Raw genomic sequence first — 18,046 nt, 5'->3', positions numbered from 1 at the left:
CATGAGGATTCATTTCACAGCAAGTGCATTCAACATTTTTAATAATTCATGAGCTGTGGTTAAAACCCATCACATCCCACAACCAAACTGACACTAAGTACCATACCAGAGCACAACAAAACACCCCAAATGAAATGCACCCCACAGATGTGTAGATGATCAGGTGATGCACAGTTTCTTTACCAGACCACTAAACCGCATGTCCAATTCCATATGTCCACAAATCTAGGAATTTGACCGGTTCGAGTTCGTCTCACTCTGGATCTAGCATCTGTTTTCCTTCTCTGAATATCAGTGCATATGTTTTTGCGTGTGGTTTCTGACCAGGAAGGTTGAGGTTTGTAACACATATATTTGACCTCAGCACTACTCCTAAACCTGAATATCTCACTTTCACTTCATTTATATCAGCATATATTTTTTGTTGAGCTGGGCTGTAGACCTGGCCTTGACCAAACAATTGTATATATGCTGTGTATTTGTAATGACATTTACAGCTTAAAATCCAAACCACAAACAGATGTCACATAGACGTACTGTAGTGTTTCATAAGTGAGCGCTGGCTGGTGTTATCGAGATGAGTTGAGATGTCTAAACAAAGATATCTTGCGAGCAAATGCTGACCAACTGTAAACTGAAAAACGGGTTGTGTACATTGTTATAACACTGTCTGGAATAATTCTTGGAGGAATTAGATAACATTTAGCTCCAGTTCTCTAATTTGATGCGCTGAGCGGTTTTCAGGAATGCTGTTCTCAGTTTTTCACGGCCTTCCAGATCAGAGTATGTGAGCGGAGTAGAAGCAAAGACGGCACTCACGTTTGTGTCTTTGCCACTTAAAACACACTCCGTCTTCCTCTGCGGGGAAACAGGCCAGTGTATCTGAAAGAGAGCGTATGAGAGAAAAAGCGAGAGAAAGGTCAATCCCATTTGTCACAACAATGACACACTATCTCAGAAACGATCGCCTTTAACTCAACAACCTTTCACTGTAATGAGCAGAACTAGCCAGGGAATTTTCACCCTGAATTTTTATAAGGCCCCAGGGTTCCCCACATATCCAGGCTTTAGTTTTATAGAATTTAATAGTCAGTTTCCTGTATTGCTGTGAGCTAATCAGTAAAAGCAACAGTGATAGAGGAATGACCCTTAGAGCCTACTGTGATTTAGGATATAGCTTGTGCTTGTCAATGAACTGAACCCAAAACAGAACATCTTAAATTTCATTAAATTAAATTAAAAATTAAATAAAGCATGTACAAAATAATAAATAAATAAATCAAATATATTAATAAATTAAACACATAAAAAATGAAATATAAAATGAAATAAATAAATCTAGCCACCTATCTATCCATCTATGTGGGAGGAAGATGGAGTGATTCGTGTTGGTTCTTACTATGAGGGGTTCTCGGTTGATGTCGTGGAGGTCCAGGGACAGTATGTAGTCTTTGCTGCCCACATACATGCGATCATGATCCTCATCCATGCGCAAGATGCGATAGTCTGATGTGTTCAAAAGGAAAGAGAAGTGATGGGCTGTACCTGTAGACCTCAGATCTGCAGAATGAGAGAGAAAATTCAGGTCAATCAGTGAAAACAGACAAGCCATTTATTGCTATGACATTGTTTGTTTTAAAAAGATTTACACAGAGAGAAAGACCGCTCCACTCCCAGTTTCATTCCATTTCCATAATTGCTTAAATACATATCATAAAAAACATGGCAACTTGACAATAACATAATAGTTTTGGCCACAGTTCACAACAATGAAAACTCAATCTATTTCACCTTATGAGGTAATAGACAGTTTGTTATTGCAGGGACAAAACATGGCAACCGAATCTGTAATTATGTCTTCAGATTTTTCCAATCTTATCTTAGATACACACAAACATAGTGAGGTCTGAGAAAGGAAAAAAACACTTCACCTCATTTCCGAAGCAAAAGGAAGTTATCAATAAATTAAACAAAATATATATATACACTGGGATCTCCACTATAGCAGCCCTGCCTTTCTTTCTTTTTGTATGTAAGAAATTATAAGTACTATAGAAAATAAGTACTATAATAACATTGTGTAAATATAATTACATTTAGAATATGAAAATTTATAGAGGGTGTAAAACAGTTAACAGACAGCAGTTAACCTGGTGTTGCACACAGGTCACAGAGGACAAAGAACACACACACATCTCTTCAGTGTGTCTGTCAATCAACAAGTCAAGAATCACCCAGTAGAGATAATGATAAAAAATTAATTCTAATTTTAGTAATTTATCAAAACAAATCCAATGAAGAATTACCGGTTTATCTGCCTGACACAGGCCCTGAATTCACAAGCACAATACACTCTGATTAATCACATTACCATTGCTCTGTTTGCATAGTTTGATTTACTATATCCACGAGCAAGGGTTGTGTTTTGAGGTCAGGGCTTTGATTGACAGCTGTCACAACGGTGTGTGTGTGTGTGAGAGAGAGCCTCCGTCTGTGAGATTATTTGTGTTTCAGCTCACGGCAGAACAATGATTCTATCATGTAAGGGAAAGAAAGAAAGAAAGAAAGAAAGAAAGAAAGAAAGAAAGAAAGAAAGAAAGAAAGAAAGAAAGAAAGAAAGAAAGAAAGAAAGAAAGAAAGAAAGAAAGAAAGAAAGAAAGAAAGAAAGAAAGAAAGAAAGAAAGAAAGAAAGAAAGAAAGAAAGAAAGAAAGAAAGAAAGAAAGAAAGAAAGAAAGAAAGAAAGAAAGAAAGAAAGAAAAGAAGTCTGAGCTAAAAATCAAGCAAAACAGAATTAAAAAGGAAGAATGAAGAACAAAGTAATCAAGAGCAAGAAAAAGAATTGGAGAAAGAGTGAAAAAGCAAGAAAAGTAGATTCCACGTGGTAGTTCCAGCTCCTTTCAGCACGTCTGTCAGCATCTCCTAAACATCTGTTTGTTTTAGCAGCCCTTCTGACTGACCATCTGCTGGCTCAGACCTCACTCACACCAGTGTGTGTTTCCACTTAAGACACAGGTGAAGCTTTCACTCAATCTCACACTACATCACCATGATGCTGGGATGGGAATGGTGGCTTAGTAAAGCAATAGCACACACTTCTCCTCAAAAATCCACACAGTTTGAGTTTTGTCACACAAATGGAGCGACATTAAATGTTAATATCTATGGAAGGTTAGGGGTCTGTTCTAATCTTTGCCCAAACAAGCAGCTTTAATAAACCAGAAGCAAGACAGCACAGCCATTCTGTCCACCACATAACCTAAATATAACACTTCGACAGGATATTCACCACGTGTATTCAATGATTTTTGCAGAGCCGTGCAGCAAATCCAGTTCCTGAAGCCCTCAAAGAAAACATTGGTGTTTGAAGTCTAGAATGTTCTACTGGGAGGGGAAATGTAAGTTTACTATTGTAGGAATTCAAGTATGCACTGTCTCTCTAAATGCACAAAGCTCGCTTCAGCTCTAAGGCTTGGCATATGGTCGGACCTGACGAAACCAGAGTAAATACGGAGCGGAGACTGTGCATGCCAAAAAATAAATGTTACCCTTATCTCGCTCTTCTCTCGTTCTCTCCCTTGACTTTCAACCCCCAAACTCTCTCATTCCATCCCTTTCTCTCTCACAAGACAGAGGGCCACCTGTGGAAACAAGACCAACTGTCTAAAGGTCCCTGTACTCCAATACCAACAGCTTCACGTCTATCTTGGATCCATCCGGACACATAAGCCAACAGCTTCCTTTAGACAATATCAGACTAGTCTACATAGAAGTAATAAAAGACAGAGCCAAGATGCAATGCTAATATGATACTCTGACAAGTGGAACATTTACATAGTCCACACAAATACAGTGTTGAAAAAAAGGTGCATCTGTATTGAGATAAATTTTTGTATTAATAGTTTTTCAAATCTAAATGAGATATATTTCTATTCAACAATTCCCTCAACTTTAATGACCATCTTGGATGTTTATTAGACAGCATACCAGGAAAGGCCCAATGAAATCCATTTAATTTTTTCCCAAATTATGTTTTTTTTTTTTTTAATTTATCTGGATTCCTTTTTCTTTTCTTTTTTTTTTTCTCTCTCAGTTTTAATATATTTCTAGACTCTATTTTAATAGTTAAATTACCGTGGCCAGAAATACCATGTTGAGTATTTACATTTTTCTGGTAAATAACTTCTGGTAAATAATTTTCTTGATAAATATTCCTTAAAAATAATGTTTAATTAATAATTGTATTATTTGTAGTAGTACTATCATTATAGTAATAGGCTATATTTCTGTCATAGTTTCTTAAAAATTCATAGTTAAACTGAATTTTTATTTTGACAGGTTGCTGTCTTTTTCTGACAGTTTCTGTTTTTATGATATGATCATTTTTTCACAAAAGCAATGGTAAAAAGCAGTGCTGGAGATTATGGTTATGTGTTCATGTACTAATATATTTTGTATATTAAGGCGGCAGAGGCTTAAATCCCTGTCAGGGTCACACATGCTTCAGTATGTGTGTAGTAAACGAAACAGTGCGTTTGCACCATTTATTCACACAGAGACATGTATTGAGGATTTAAATAGTTTTTTTTTTTTTTTTTCGGCTTAATATTCACAGATACTAGTCCATTTCATATTTTGTTTTATGTGTGTTGACCTACTTTTGATTTATTCATACAAAATGTAGCTAATTCTGTGACATTCCATGCTTTACAGCAAATTCCATTCTTATGACTTCATGATTCAATGCGGAAATCACAGGGTCCTAATACTAGGGCTGCATCCAAAATCGCATACTTTCCTAACATACAGTAGGCGAATGAACAGTATGTGAAAAGAGTGGTACTGTATGTCCGATTTCTCAGGATTCATAAAACAGTTGGCGAAAAGCACCCGAATTACCTACTACTTCTGTCAAAATTCTGAAGTGTGCATCCAGTGGACACTTTACTATCCCATGAGGCCCCAATTCACAATTTGTGAATGAAAGTGAAGCAATGCAACTAACTCTTGTAGATCACATGACAACATGAACGCAATACGTCAAGATTACATTCATGCACATTCATATTGCATTCAAAAGAATTACCTACCCTGAGAGTATGCGATTTTGGGCACAGCCTACAGTAGGTTTTGGAACGGCGCTACTACTCTGGTGTCTGATTTGGATTAAGCTGAAGACAGGTCAGACAGACTAACAAAACAGTAGAGGTGTTGAAATATTGCAAAAATAACCACAAAACTTAATTAGATCTACAAGGCCAACGTCTACCAAAACCACAGCATTCTTTGATAGATCGACTTTCAACCTTTAGGAGAAAGACCTGTGAAAATCCAGTCAAGTGGAGCCAGATAAACCCTTGAGGAACAGCATTACCTTGCGTAGTCTTAGTTGGTGACTACTGGGGGGTCTGTTTTACACACACACTGGAGACTTTGTCTTGAGAATGGCCCCTCTCTGCTTCACCTCTGTAGCATGAAATGGCTTGTTGGAGGAAAACTAGGACTTGGTGTTGCTAACGAGCAAGTAACCTGACCCGTACTTGCACTTTTTAGCCGTTTTTACAATTCCCACTCTCACGGATACATGCCCACTCTGTTTCTTTGCATGAGCAGTGTAGCAGGAAGAGACAGAGGGATATCCGTTCCTAAATACTGCTGCTATGTTCTGCTCCTTCTCTTCTTCTACCTTCTCACATGCTCGGAGTTTCTCCAATCAACTGAAAACCTTCTCGCTTCCTTCACGCCATATGCTCTGGTAAACCCTAAGTTAGGTAATGCGACCTGTTGGGAGTTTTGGTGTGGGTATGTGAGATCAGCTCTAATCCATGCTTGCTAATACATGATGGTACCAAGATTTCCAGCACTGACCTCTTTCTTCCTGAATGGCTTTTCCAGTTGTTGGCCAAAAACAAATCACAGAGCATGCCTGCTGGCTCAACTCTGCTCCAAAACCCACAAAGGTATATGTTCCCATAGCATTACAATCATAAGCGGCTGGATAAAGTCACATCCTGTAGCGTTAGCTGCATTTAGTACGATTCAGTCAGTGGCCCCTACGCAGTGGTCACTGTATTGAATACAGGGCTGTCCTATACTGTCGGACTACAGTACATCTGGATTAGTTGCTTTCAGAAAGTGTGCTTGATTTTAAAAAGTGAAAAACCACTTACAATATTGTTGTAACAATGGCTAAACTTCAAGAAAACTGCTTTTTCAACACACTTTCCACAGCTGAGAGACATCCAAAGTTCACATATTCAAAGATTAAAAGCTTTTGTTTTTGTATTAGAAAGACAAAACAGCTGGTGAATAACATTAGCATGTAAGTGACTCATTTCTTTATCTGTTGGTCAGCTGTTCACTTTGTGCCGCCAAGTATGCTTGATTTTGGCTGCAAGAGCAGCTATTGCAAAAGGTCTCATCGTTTTTTATTGACGCCACTTATCTCTGAATACAAACTTTACACAAAATGTCGTCTATATATATTATTCATAACCCTTTTTCAGTAGGAGTATTTGTGAATTCTTTCGTCCTACATAAACCAACATTGCGCAGTTTGAATGTTTTGATATACGCCTATTTACACATACACAACATCAACTCCAAAATATTATCTGTATTTGGAGGCACAAATGGCAAAATTGAAATTATTAAAACTATTAATATTATTATTACTACTACTACCACTGCTACTTCGAATACTACAAATACTACGAATAATATGATTTAATACATTGCAAAAAGGTTAGAAAAACAAATTGTGGCAATGGAAAAGACAATGATTTTGCACTTTATTATTATTAATATTAATATTCATAACAACAACAAAACTGCAAAAATGTTTGAAAAAAAGTGATAAATTATGGCCATCTAAGACAGATAGACAGAAATAAAAAAATAAATATTAAGTAAAACAAGAAAAATAAAAATGTAGAGATGTCAATCAATGTGTCTCAGGTTTCGAGTAAACAGGATGAATTTTGATATAATTTTGACTTTCCTTCATGTCAAAAATTAGATTTTAGAGTGGAAACATTTGTTCTAATAATAACAATCATTCAGCAACATCACTGTTTGGGAGTCCAGATTGCTAGCACTGCTATTGTCTTTATACAGCAAGAACTGACAATCCATCCTGTGGCAGATTTCTCCAGTTTCAAATTTGGTTAAATGAAAGAGCCGCTGCCAAGCGCAAGTTCCTGTACGAAATTCAGTCTGGCCCTGAGGAGAGGAGGAAGAGAGAGATGAGAGTGGTTTGGGATTAGCTTGACACCATGTATGCAGGCGGTCCACGGACAAAGCCAGAACCCACATCATTGCTCTTCACAGCGTATGCCGTATGACTGTGCACTCACTCGCTCGCACGCACAAGCAGAAGTGACATACTCTAGACTCATGAAGTGATAATTACAGTTTAAGAGGTGCAGGTGACACACAGAAAGCACTCCCATATAAATAACAGTTTCCACCTATACACATCTTCCAGGACATGATATACCCTTAACTGAACTATAACCAACCTTAAAGTCTGTATAAAAATAATTAAAGTGGTATTTGGGTGAGCTTGTCCTAAGTGTAAAAAAATACCAGAAAAGTAGCCAAGACTAACAGCTACATTAGTAAAAGATGAATCAAGAAGTCTGGCAAGAATGTCACTGTTTTTTTTTTTTTAATGAGACTGGCTCGTACATTGAGTAGACAGCTGTGTTTAAGAGTCTTGCTTAGCAGCCATTAAAATTCACAAGTTTTAACACATTCATTTTGCTTTGCCCAAAATGTCACTGCGACTGAAATTTATGGTGTGAACTTGTGCTTTCTTAGCTAAAGCTTGACAACCACCAAACACCTGCTATTTATACTGTACGTCTACTTAAATTGTGTAACATGAGCCTGATTAGTAAATTATGAGCATAAAAGAAGGGAGATGAAGGCCAAATAAAGGGATATTTGAGAAAGGCAATGTAGCAAGGCTATGTGAAGGTAAGGGTAGCAGTCCCAACTTGCCACCAAAAAGAAAATCTACTGGGAAAAATTGGTAAAGCAATTTTTACTCAGAAATTGCTAGTAAATTTCACAAATAATTACAAAAAAAAAAAGGCAATTAACACATTGAATTAGATGTGACATTTTGAAGTTCTGGTAAAATATACTCTAAGCATTTTTATTTTAAAACAATAATATTAGCAATAATTTGTAATCATTCTCACCCTAGAGTCATTCCAAACCTGTATAAATGTATTTCTTCTGCTGAACACAAAAGATGATATTTTGTATAATGTTAATAACCAAACAGTTTCGGTTCCTATTTTGTTCACGGGAACCAAAACTGTTTGCTTATTAACATTCTTCAAAATATCTTCTTTGGCATTCCACAGAAGAAAGAATGTCAGTCATACAGATTTGGAATAATACAAAAGTAACTGATGGCTGAATTTCCATTTTTTCATCAGACTGTCCCTTTAAGGCCTTTACAGTTTGTATACTGTATCATTACGTGACCCTCATCGATGCCTGTCCATATAGAACAGCTTGTCTTGTGTCTGCGTGTGGCAAAGTGGGCAGAGCAGCACACAGACTCTCACACACACACACACAGAGAGATGGCAGCAGTCCAACGCACTGCATGCCGCAGTGCACTTGTGTTATTGTTCTGACAACTCACACATGCTGATTTCCTGTAAGACTCAGATAAGAGCTCACAGAGAGCAGAGAGACAGAAAGCTGTATTTATCCCTAATATGTTCCAGCCGGATGTTGCACCTGATTCATATCTAAAGTTCTGGAAGCCTGGCTGTATATGAGGCAAGCGGCATCTTTATCAGCTCACAGTACAGTTTCATTAATCCTGACGCTATGACTCATGCCGTTAAAAGGCAACATATTTGTGTGTCATAAATTAATACACACTTGTTTCTCAGCCTCTCTCTCTCACACACACACAGACAGAGTTTTTCTTGGCCTCCAGGATCAAAAGATGATACAACGGTGAAGGAATGCTTCTAAAACTACTGGAAAGCAGGTCTAGCATACTCTTGCCGTTTAGTTTGGACCTGTTTTAATCACAGCTGAGAGCAACAGAAAGGCCATTATAGAACACAAAGTATGGGAGTGGAATAAAACAGAACTGTTTAAAGAAAGAATTTGAGAAAGTTGCTGAAAGTTCTAGTTTAAAGACATTTATCCCTATACAGATAATAAATAATATAATAAAAAGAATTATTAAAAATATATTTTTTTTTTAAAGAAAAGGATAAAACAAGGATAAGGTGCTTGTAAAATGCATTAAAAACTTTTTGAATAAAAAAAAATAATAAATAAAATAAAATAATTAAAATCTCATTCAGCCAGTCATAATGGAGGTTATATGGCCAAACAGCCAAGCTCCCCAGTTTACATCTGTGTGACCTTATAAATCTGCAGCATTTCGGAGGTGTGCAAATCTTTTGCACTTTAAAATGCACATATGTTTTGAGGTGTTTTCAGGTACACTCCATTTCTTCGTTGGTGATTTCATCTGTAATGAGCACATCTAAAACTAGATCTGCTGATGTCTTTCGACCCACAGCCATTGTATGCGTCACATCAGTTCTGTTTCAGGATCATTTAAAAATGTTTGCGCCCCTCATCATCATGCATCACCACCTCCGACCCAAACTCCCATCACGCAGTCTGCATTTTTCTATTCTCAAAGATATAATAATCACCCTGTGATTGTGGGCATCTGTGTGTGTACAAGACTGAGCAAACAAACAATAAAAAGACACCCATTTGTCTTACAGAAAAAAATACACGGTCTTTTAAACATTTTAAAAGATCAGAAATATATTATTTGCAAATATGCAGATGCGTAAATAAAGTAAATAAACAAACAAACAAACATTAACAAATAAAATAGATTTAAAAATAAACTATTTTTAGCTAGTTTCCAAGGCAACATTTCTCATTTTCATTTTGTTTATTTAAATAAATTTAGTTCATTTAACCTAAAATAACTAAAACTGAAATAAAAAAAATAGCTAAACTACTAAAACATTAAATAAAAAAAATGCAATGAAAAACAAAAAATACTTAAAAATATTAATAAACTATAATAGCATGTTAAGTACACTAACATAACAGTGATAATTCCTTAACCGATATTTAACCAACTTTTCTTCAAAATGTTGCAGAGTATTTGACCTGAACGAGATAACTGACTGGAAAATAGTTTATGAAGCAGTCTAGAGCCTACTATACCACCCCTTGTGGCAACAGCAAGAACAAAACTCATAATACAACACAAAAACACATGAAATTGACCTTATACATGAAATTGTAAACAGGCATATCAAAAACATAAGCTTAATAACCCAAATTTCAACCACTTGCTCCTTCTGTTTGATATTAAAGATGAAATTAATGACAGGTAAAATCAATGAAAGCGTCACTGGTGTTTAAAACCACACATCTGATGGAAAATCCATTTCCTACAGGAAGTGAATGTCAATAAACCACAGATAGTTTCAGTGCACGGTATCTGTTTTGAGCCTGAATTGTGAGGAAGAGAGACAGCTTGCTTTGAATTAGACACATCTGTGAAAACATGGCTCTCTATCACCACAGACATGTTTTATTAACAAGCGTTCTCTCAACAGCGATCAATCTGGGGCGTCTGCCTCTCACACGCGTTGCCCTCATGTGCCCTGAACTCAGGAGGGTGGGCCGCCTCGGCTGTTCAGGGATCAAGTGTATGTTAGAAAGAGACCTTTTTATGATTGCCACAATATTGCCCAAAATAGACTGAACGGATCACGGGATATTTGAAATGTGGACTGCGTATGATATTGTCTGAGAAGGGTGAATCAGAAAGAAACTGAACAGCTGTTGAACTATCCTGTCTTTCTCAATCATAGAGAAATACTCATTCCTGCCAATGTAAATACATCAGGCTCACAGCGCCAGGGCTTAAGTCGTGAGGCGGCAGCAGCAAAGACTGCTTGAGCTCCAGATTAATCCAGGATTAGCCCCGGGGTCAGAGTCACTGGCCTCGACCTGAGCAGAATCAGGAAGCAGGGATTGCAGAAACAAAGTGGCATTACTGCAAGGAATCCCAATGAGGATTCCAAGCGAAAAATTAAATAGAAAAAGGGAAAGTACACTACATCGTTCAAAGTCAGTACGGTTTAGAGGTCAGCAAGGGTCAGTAAGATTTTTATCTTTTTAAAGAATACATGAATTCAGCAAGGTTGCATTAAATTGATCAAAAAATTATATTTCACTGTATTTTTGATCAATTAAACACATCCTTGATGAGCATTAAAGACTCCTTTCAAAAACATTACACACAAAAAACAAACCTTCAACCCCAAACTTTTTAACAGTAGTGTATATTCAAAAGCGTAAAGACATACTCGCATTGTTTTTACAGAATATACATTATTTCAAATTCAGCAGCTGTTAAATTGGTGCCTAATAGTAAAGTAAATAATATTCTTAACTGATGACAATTTGAGATTCAGGCAGCAAATGAACTTACTCTGAAACAAATCATGGTGAACATAGTAGTTTGATTGCCTTTTTTTGGTCTTCTGAGACTACGGGCCACCCTTATTTCGTTTACACACTGCCAAAACCCATATACGCTTTCATCGTATCAGTAAGATGTTGTTTGACTTGGCCTGGACCAGAAGGAAGTTCAAATTCAGCAAAAATGTTCCACTTCACTGACGCTTGTTATTGTTATTATTAAAGAACAGCATTTTGAAGACGGCGCTGGAAGGGTTGAGCCTCAATAAACTTTCAAAACAAAAACGTGAGTAAAGGGTTTGATTTCATTTGACGTACTTTTTCCATTCAGGTGTCCAACTAATATACTAATATAGTTTTGAATGTGACATCAGAGTCCAGGGAAGTGTTGCACTTATGAGAAGAACAGATGTCTGCACCATAGTCCCGTACTAAACGGCCGCCACAGACAGAATTGCTACATCATCCTTGAAATGAAAACAATGCCCTCCTTAAATAAACACATTGGCTAAAAATGACCTGGGAAAATGGGAACGGAGGAGAAGCGCTTCGTCAGTCTAATTTACAGTCACGGACATCCAGGAAGGTGATCTCTGGTGGCCCTGGAGGTGATGGGAAAAGGCCTACGTACACCCTGGTGAGAGCGTCAGAAAGCTGGGCTATCACGACAGAGGTGAAGGGGTCAAGGTTTGGCAGAGGTGGCCATGGAATTGTTCCTCTGTTTCCTCTAAGGCAGACGGAAAGGAATGCTAAAAGTGACAGAAGCCATTGTGAATGATCTCTATCCTTCGGTTTACCGCCCGCTGTGGGGTCTCTATAGCGCTGCCTCAGTGATTGTCATTCCAACCTATGGAACCTGAAGAGTCCGTATGACTGTCTGCTTTTGTAAATGGAAAAGATTACATATAGAAGTGAGTCTTTTCACACCTTGCATCCTATAAGACCTATAAGAGCCAATGCATGAGAGAAAGCCAGCACTGGTGTTAAATTTGGCAGACGCTTTGGATGCGATCTGGGCTGCATATGTTCCGTTTCCCAGGCCAGACAGGAAGGAAGCGGGATTAGGATTGAGTCAACACGTTCATCTATTTCGCCCAGTCGCTCTTCCTCTCCGTTTACGCAAGCGCTCATCTGAGAGGGAGGCGATTAGCTGCAGACAAACAGCATCGAGGTTTGGTGCGCCACACGTTCACCCGGCACCCCACACGCACTCTCCCGTGGGAATATAATGGCAGATGGTTAACCCTTTCAGGACAGGTTCTGTCACCACGGGTGGGACCTTATTCTGAAGTAGAGTGGGATGCACAGGTGTCACAGAGGAGTCCCTGCTGATGAGCCTAGTAAAATGACCAGCTCAAATACTCTAAGAATTGCCTGTGTTAACTTCAAGAAAGGCGACGACTGATGCAAGATCTGTCCAATGAGGGTGGGACAAATTATATCAACTTATGTTACAAGTATCTTTTACAGTCATACTTTTATACCAAGTTCACCTAAAAAATGAAAATTTTGTAATTTTTTATTCACCCTAATGTCCTCAATGTTTATTTTTCACAACATAAAAATAACATACAATGTTTCTTTCCATACAATAAAAAAAGTGAATAGATGTTGGCCATCTAAAAAAAGCTAGAATTCTCTAAATTCAATCATTTCTATAAAATAAAAATAAAATGTATTAACAGATAAAAGAATTAATAGAAAAATTAAAAAGACCATAAAGCCAAAAAAGCCTTTGTAAAATAAAATGAGAAAATAAAACAATTAAAATAAAAAAATAAAAGTAAAAACATGAAAATAAAAAATAAATAAGTGCATAAAAATGAATGAATAAATAAAATTAATTAATTAATTAATAAAACAAATTTAAACGAAACAAATGAATATAAAAATGAATTCAAATAATTCAAATTAATTATAACAAAAAAAATAACAGATGAATGAATGCAAACAAGGCAACGCTTCATTTACCTATTTGGGAAATATAGTGATGTTGCATTTCACCAAGTAACACACATGAACAGAGTTCAAGCTGCCTGGGAAATATCTCTTATCCTGAATGCACTGCATTTGCATATTGTCAAACACTTTCCATTTTAATAACTTAGTTCCTTCAGTTTCATGTCTTTAACCGTCATTCTTATAACTAAATGTAATGCACTTATGGCTAATTTACTTATATATTATCAAACGCTGATAGATTCGGACACCTGGATTCATGCCAGGATTCTGTCCACTTTGAAAAAAGAACTGGACTGGAGAAACTGAAAGGAAGGAAGTAGGGCAAGATAAAGCAGATAGTAAGTAAAGGAGAATGAGATCTGGGGTTAAAGGGTTTCACTGAGCTGATTTAGTGACTCCCTGTTTGCTGGTAATTGGCCGAGAGAGAGATTACCAACAACATGACCATGACATTGGCAAAAAAAAAAAAATAATAAAAAAGGACAGAGTGCAAACAGAAAAATGCATGAATATTGAACTTAAAACATATTTCCACACAGAAAGCGGTTCAAGTGGTTGTCACTCTCACTCAAAAGAAGACGGCTGAACTCCTTCCAACTCCAAAAGCCAATTATAATCAGCAAGCCTGTATTAAACACTCTTTTTTGAGGGAGAGCAGAGCAGAGCCTGAAAGAAACGACGAAAAGAGAAACATTTAAATTACAGGTATGGAAAAATTCAGCCCTATGAATAGTTTACAGTATTGCAGGCGAATGAGGTAACCATGCAATCAGACCTGGCTTGGAAGGTAACTGTCAGATGATTTACAACCCAAACCTTGCCAACTTCAAGACACAATGTTGAACAAATACTTCTTCGCATAAGAAATGATGTGCTGCTCTAGGGTCCACCCTCAGGAAGAGAGCTTGCTGGCTCATCTAGAGTTTGAAGATTAGTAGGAAAGAGAGTGCATGACATCTTGAAACGTTCTTCTGGTTACCATCATTTCATAATGTACACTATGTAGGGTGGAATGAGTAATGAGCAATTTAACGTTTATAAACTTAAATAAAACAATATTTGAAACTCATAAAAAGTCGTTGAGTGAACGTAATGTCAGTTAGCAGCTGTACAGCGCATCGATCCAGGTGATTCATTCACAAGAACATGAACACTCATTTGTCTTTGTTTAAATAACAGCCAAACTGCATTTGCAGAAAGTCATTACAGAGCGCTACAATTCACTTTCCTGTTGTTTTAAATCCAGCTGGGTGGCTGAAGAGTCATTCCAGGTTGTTAAAAGCTGGTTTGATCAATGATGTGTAAGGAACAAATCCATGACATTTTTGGATTTATCGATACAATTCCCCAGAGCTTAAACTGGACTTGTTGAACTCGTTTTTAAGTTCTCGCCCAGAAACTCTGAATTGATATTGATTTAGCATAGTGCTACACCATCAATTAAGGGACTTATGTTTTCTTTTTTCATAATGATCAATATAAGACCTTTGGCTTGCTTATAAGCCAGCCAGGTAAGTCTATTAGCGTACCACAACCATCTATGGTGGAAGTTAGAAAACGTTTCACAACACAGCATACTTTTTCAGCTAAAAAATACCCACATGAATTTCCATGCTGGTTTATGCTGGTCCAGCAGGTGGACCATTGCCAAAAATGTTAGTTAACCACCACAGTCTTTCTGGTTAATCTGGTTAACCAAAGTTAATGCCGTGGGAACAAAGGTTTGTCCTAACAGACAGTCTTCGGATAAATTAATGCAACGACACACTCTCGTTGTGCTTTAGATACACAAAGCATCCCGATTAGCTTCCAGCAGGAGGGAGGTCATAGGGTTATCATAGCAATGCATTCATACATTCAGTAGAAAGGGAGGGTCACAGGCTGTCCAACCTTGTCCAGTGATAGCACACCCACACTTAAACCTCATCATCTTGCACCGCTGTCTGCTGCAGATAAACAGGCTCCATCTTTAACTTAAGCTCTAGATAACACTGCATCAGCCAGAATGCACTGTGCTGCTATCAATGCAAGTGCCAAACAAAGCCAGAGAAAAATGAGAGGACTACAATGGGACCATGATGTTAAAATTGTATTATGATGCCCTTGGTGCCCCCACTCCAACCTGACCAAATTCATCTCTGACACAGTTTGCTGTTTGCATAATGGACTCTCGCATGAGCTGTCTGATACAAAAGAGGATTTGCCAGTTGCTATTGATTTTCTAAAGAGAAATGCAATGCAAAAAGCAATAGTCTTGATTTCCACAGGCCAGTAAACATGAGTGGATTGCTGTTGTTTGCTGAGGATTGTATTTTGACAGCAACACGAACATATCCACTTTCAGTATATTAATATTTCAAAATATGAGCTTAGAATCTGAAATATTGAAGTTGAAATGCTTTAAAAAAAAATGCATAAACCACACACACAAAATGAAATGCATAAAACATACATTCTCTTATTTGTGAGGTAGCATTTCTGTAATCATATGAGAGCAATATAATCTACTTTATCCTTAAACTAAAACCCAAAGACCTGTTGCTTGAACTTAAAATCATTCCAGCATAAAACCTGATCTCTGCATGTACGCCTCTCACATTTGTTTTGTTTTTTATATCTTGTGGTTTTTCAGAAAAGTTCGGAAAGGTAAAGTATATGCTCCAAATACACTAAAAATCCAAGGCCCACACTATAGCATGTGTTTTTTAATGAGGATTCCAAGCCTTCTCCTGAAGTTTAACCACAATTGCAGCAGCTCATTGGATGAACCTCACAAAATATGTCCAGGTCATTTAACCACAAAATCTAAGCAACAAAAGATATATTTGGCCTAAAGAAAATCCCTTGAAAATAATGTCACAATGCAAAAATGTAGCAAAAAAATACAAAAGTATGAAACACTAAGCACATGAATTTACACACAGGACATTTTTATGAAAAATACTACCATTATGTTTGTTTATTTATTTATTTATGCACTTATAGTAATGAGAATTAATAAAAAATTTAAAAGAGAAGAAATTAAGTGAAATTGTGGAGAAAAAATTAAGCAAAATATAATTTCTTATGTCTGGAGAATGAAATTTGACCTGGAAATGTTCTTGATCAGTTCACATGCACATCCCATACAAGAAAAAAACTTTATTTTACACTAGATTTCTGTGTTTTACATGATAGTCTTTTTTACGCTCCAGTGAGATTTGGATACCTAACAAGCCCCATTCCTCCCACAGAAGTGCACTTACAGGTCTGTTCTCAGGAGAGGGAAGCTGAGAAGAGAGAGCTCTCATCCATCATCAGAGGTTTGCCCGGATTAGCCAGGCCTCATAACTTCCCAGTGCCGAACAGTGGTGTAAACCTTCCCTCCCTGCCTTTTATCATCCGAATCCCAACCATCCATTCTCCATATCAGTCATTAGGAGTAGCCTTGGGTTGACCTCACACTTCCAATTAATAACAAAAGAATAAGTCAACATCACCTTCTTAAAGTGCATGCACAGACAAGCGGTTTCATGCAGATCTAATCTATTACCCAAGGTGCAAAGGGAATAGAAATGGTAGTTACTGTATGAAAAACAGGACAGAAAGAAACATGTAGGAGGACAGGGTGTCCGCATAAAAAAATACAGTTCCCTAGACTCATTACAGGAACACGAAACTGGAAGCCTAAAGTACAAGCTCAAATGAACATGACAGCAATTACGCATTTATTTTTAAAGATTACCTCTCCAGTATAGAGATTTTGAATCATATATAGCCAATATGTAGGCTATGCACCTCCATTCAGTTGGTAAGATGTTTTAACAACTGCTTCAAAAGCAACTATATATTTAACATTTGAATCAACTGAATTCAACCTTCCGCCTCCAGGAACATCCAACCACAGTTGGGACTGTCAGAAATCAGGCCCAGAATATCTCCCTCAACTCATAAACTTCTAGCCCCTGCGGCTCAGGTCTCACACATTTGGGATGAAAGATAAACAGCGAGGGGAAAGAGTGACAGTCCAATAAATTAACACCCATCTAAGAAGCTCATTTATCTTTACCATCTCTCCCCTACCAGCCATCTCAACCCTCACAAAGCCTCCAACCTGTCAGAGCTCATTCCAGTTACGTATGATTGACAGATGAAACACCCAATCACACTTGACTGGCAGGCAGGACATCCTAAACCATGACCTAACGGTTGACCTCTCACCTCTGGCAGTCAGATTGCTAGACGGCCGTAAGATGAAGACATGAGATACACTCCCCCCCCACACCACACACCAATTCTGAGTTAGCATCTTGGTTAACAGATAAACATCTGAATTTTTCCACCAAGCTAACCATCTCCAGGGTCTTAGCTTCATCCTTTAAGTAGCAAAGACTTAAGCTAACTTTACACCTAGGTGATCGTCTTAAAAGGAAACCATCATCAACAAGTCAGTATGTGGTATAATAAAAACAACGAATCAGAGGCTTCGTAATAAAAGCGAACTATGCTATATAATGATGTACCTAAGGCTAAGAAACTCCAAAGCCCATTGAGTTCCAGTGGAGGAGAAAATGAGCGTTGTTCCTAAATCTTGGAGGCAAA

The 18,046-nt window shown here is 37.5% G+C and overlaps 1 protein-coding gene across 2 annotated transcripts in view; it reads right to left on the bottom strand.

The window, feature by feature from the left end:
- The window catches only part of sema3fb (sema domain, immunoglobulin domain (Ig), short basic domain, secreted, (semaphorin) 3Fb), a 66,327-nt gene that overhangs the window by 29,103 nt on the left and 19,178 nt on the right, over positions 1-18,046 (bottom strand). For both annotated transcript variants that reach the window (XM_058790858.1, XM_058790857.1), the window contains exons 3-4: positions 1,400-1,560; positions 820-882 (exon numbers count right to left, since the gene is read on the bottom strand). In XM_058790858.1, the coding sequence (XP_058646841.1) occupies positions 820-882; positions 1,400-1,560 (224 nt within the window). The remainder of the gene's footprint in view (positions 1-819; positions 883-1,399; positions 1,561-18,046) is intronic.

The sequence above is a fragment of the Onychostoma macrolepis genome, chromosome 11, assembly GCF_012432095.1.
Source record: "Onychostoma macrolepis isolate SWU-2019 chromosome 11, ASM1243209v1, whole genome shotgun sequence".
Classification (NCBI taxonomy): domain Eukaryota; kingdom Metazoa; phylum Chordata; class Actinopteri; order Cypriniformes; family Cyprinidae; genus Onychostoma; species Onychostoma macrolepis.
Note: the sequence above shows the minus strand (reverse complement) of the source record. Positions and strands in the feature narration are given on the sequence as shown.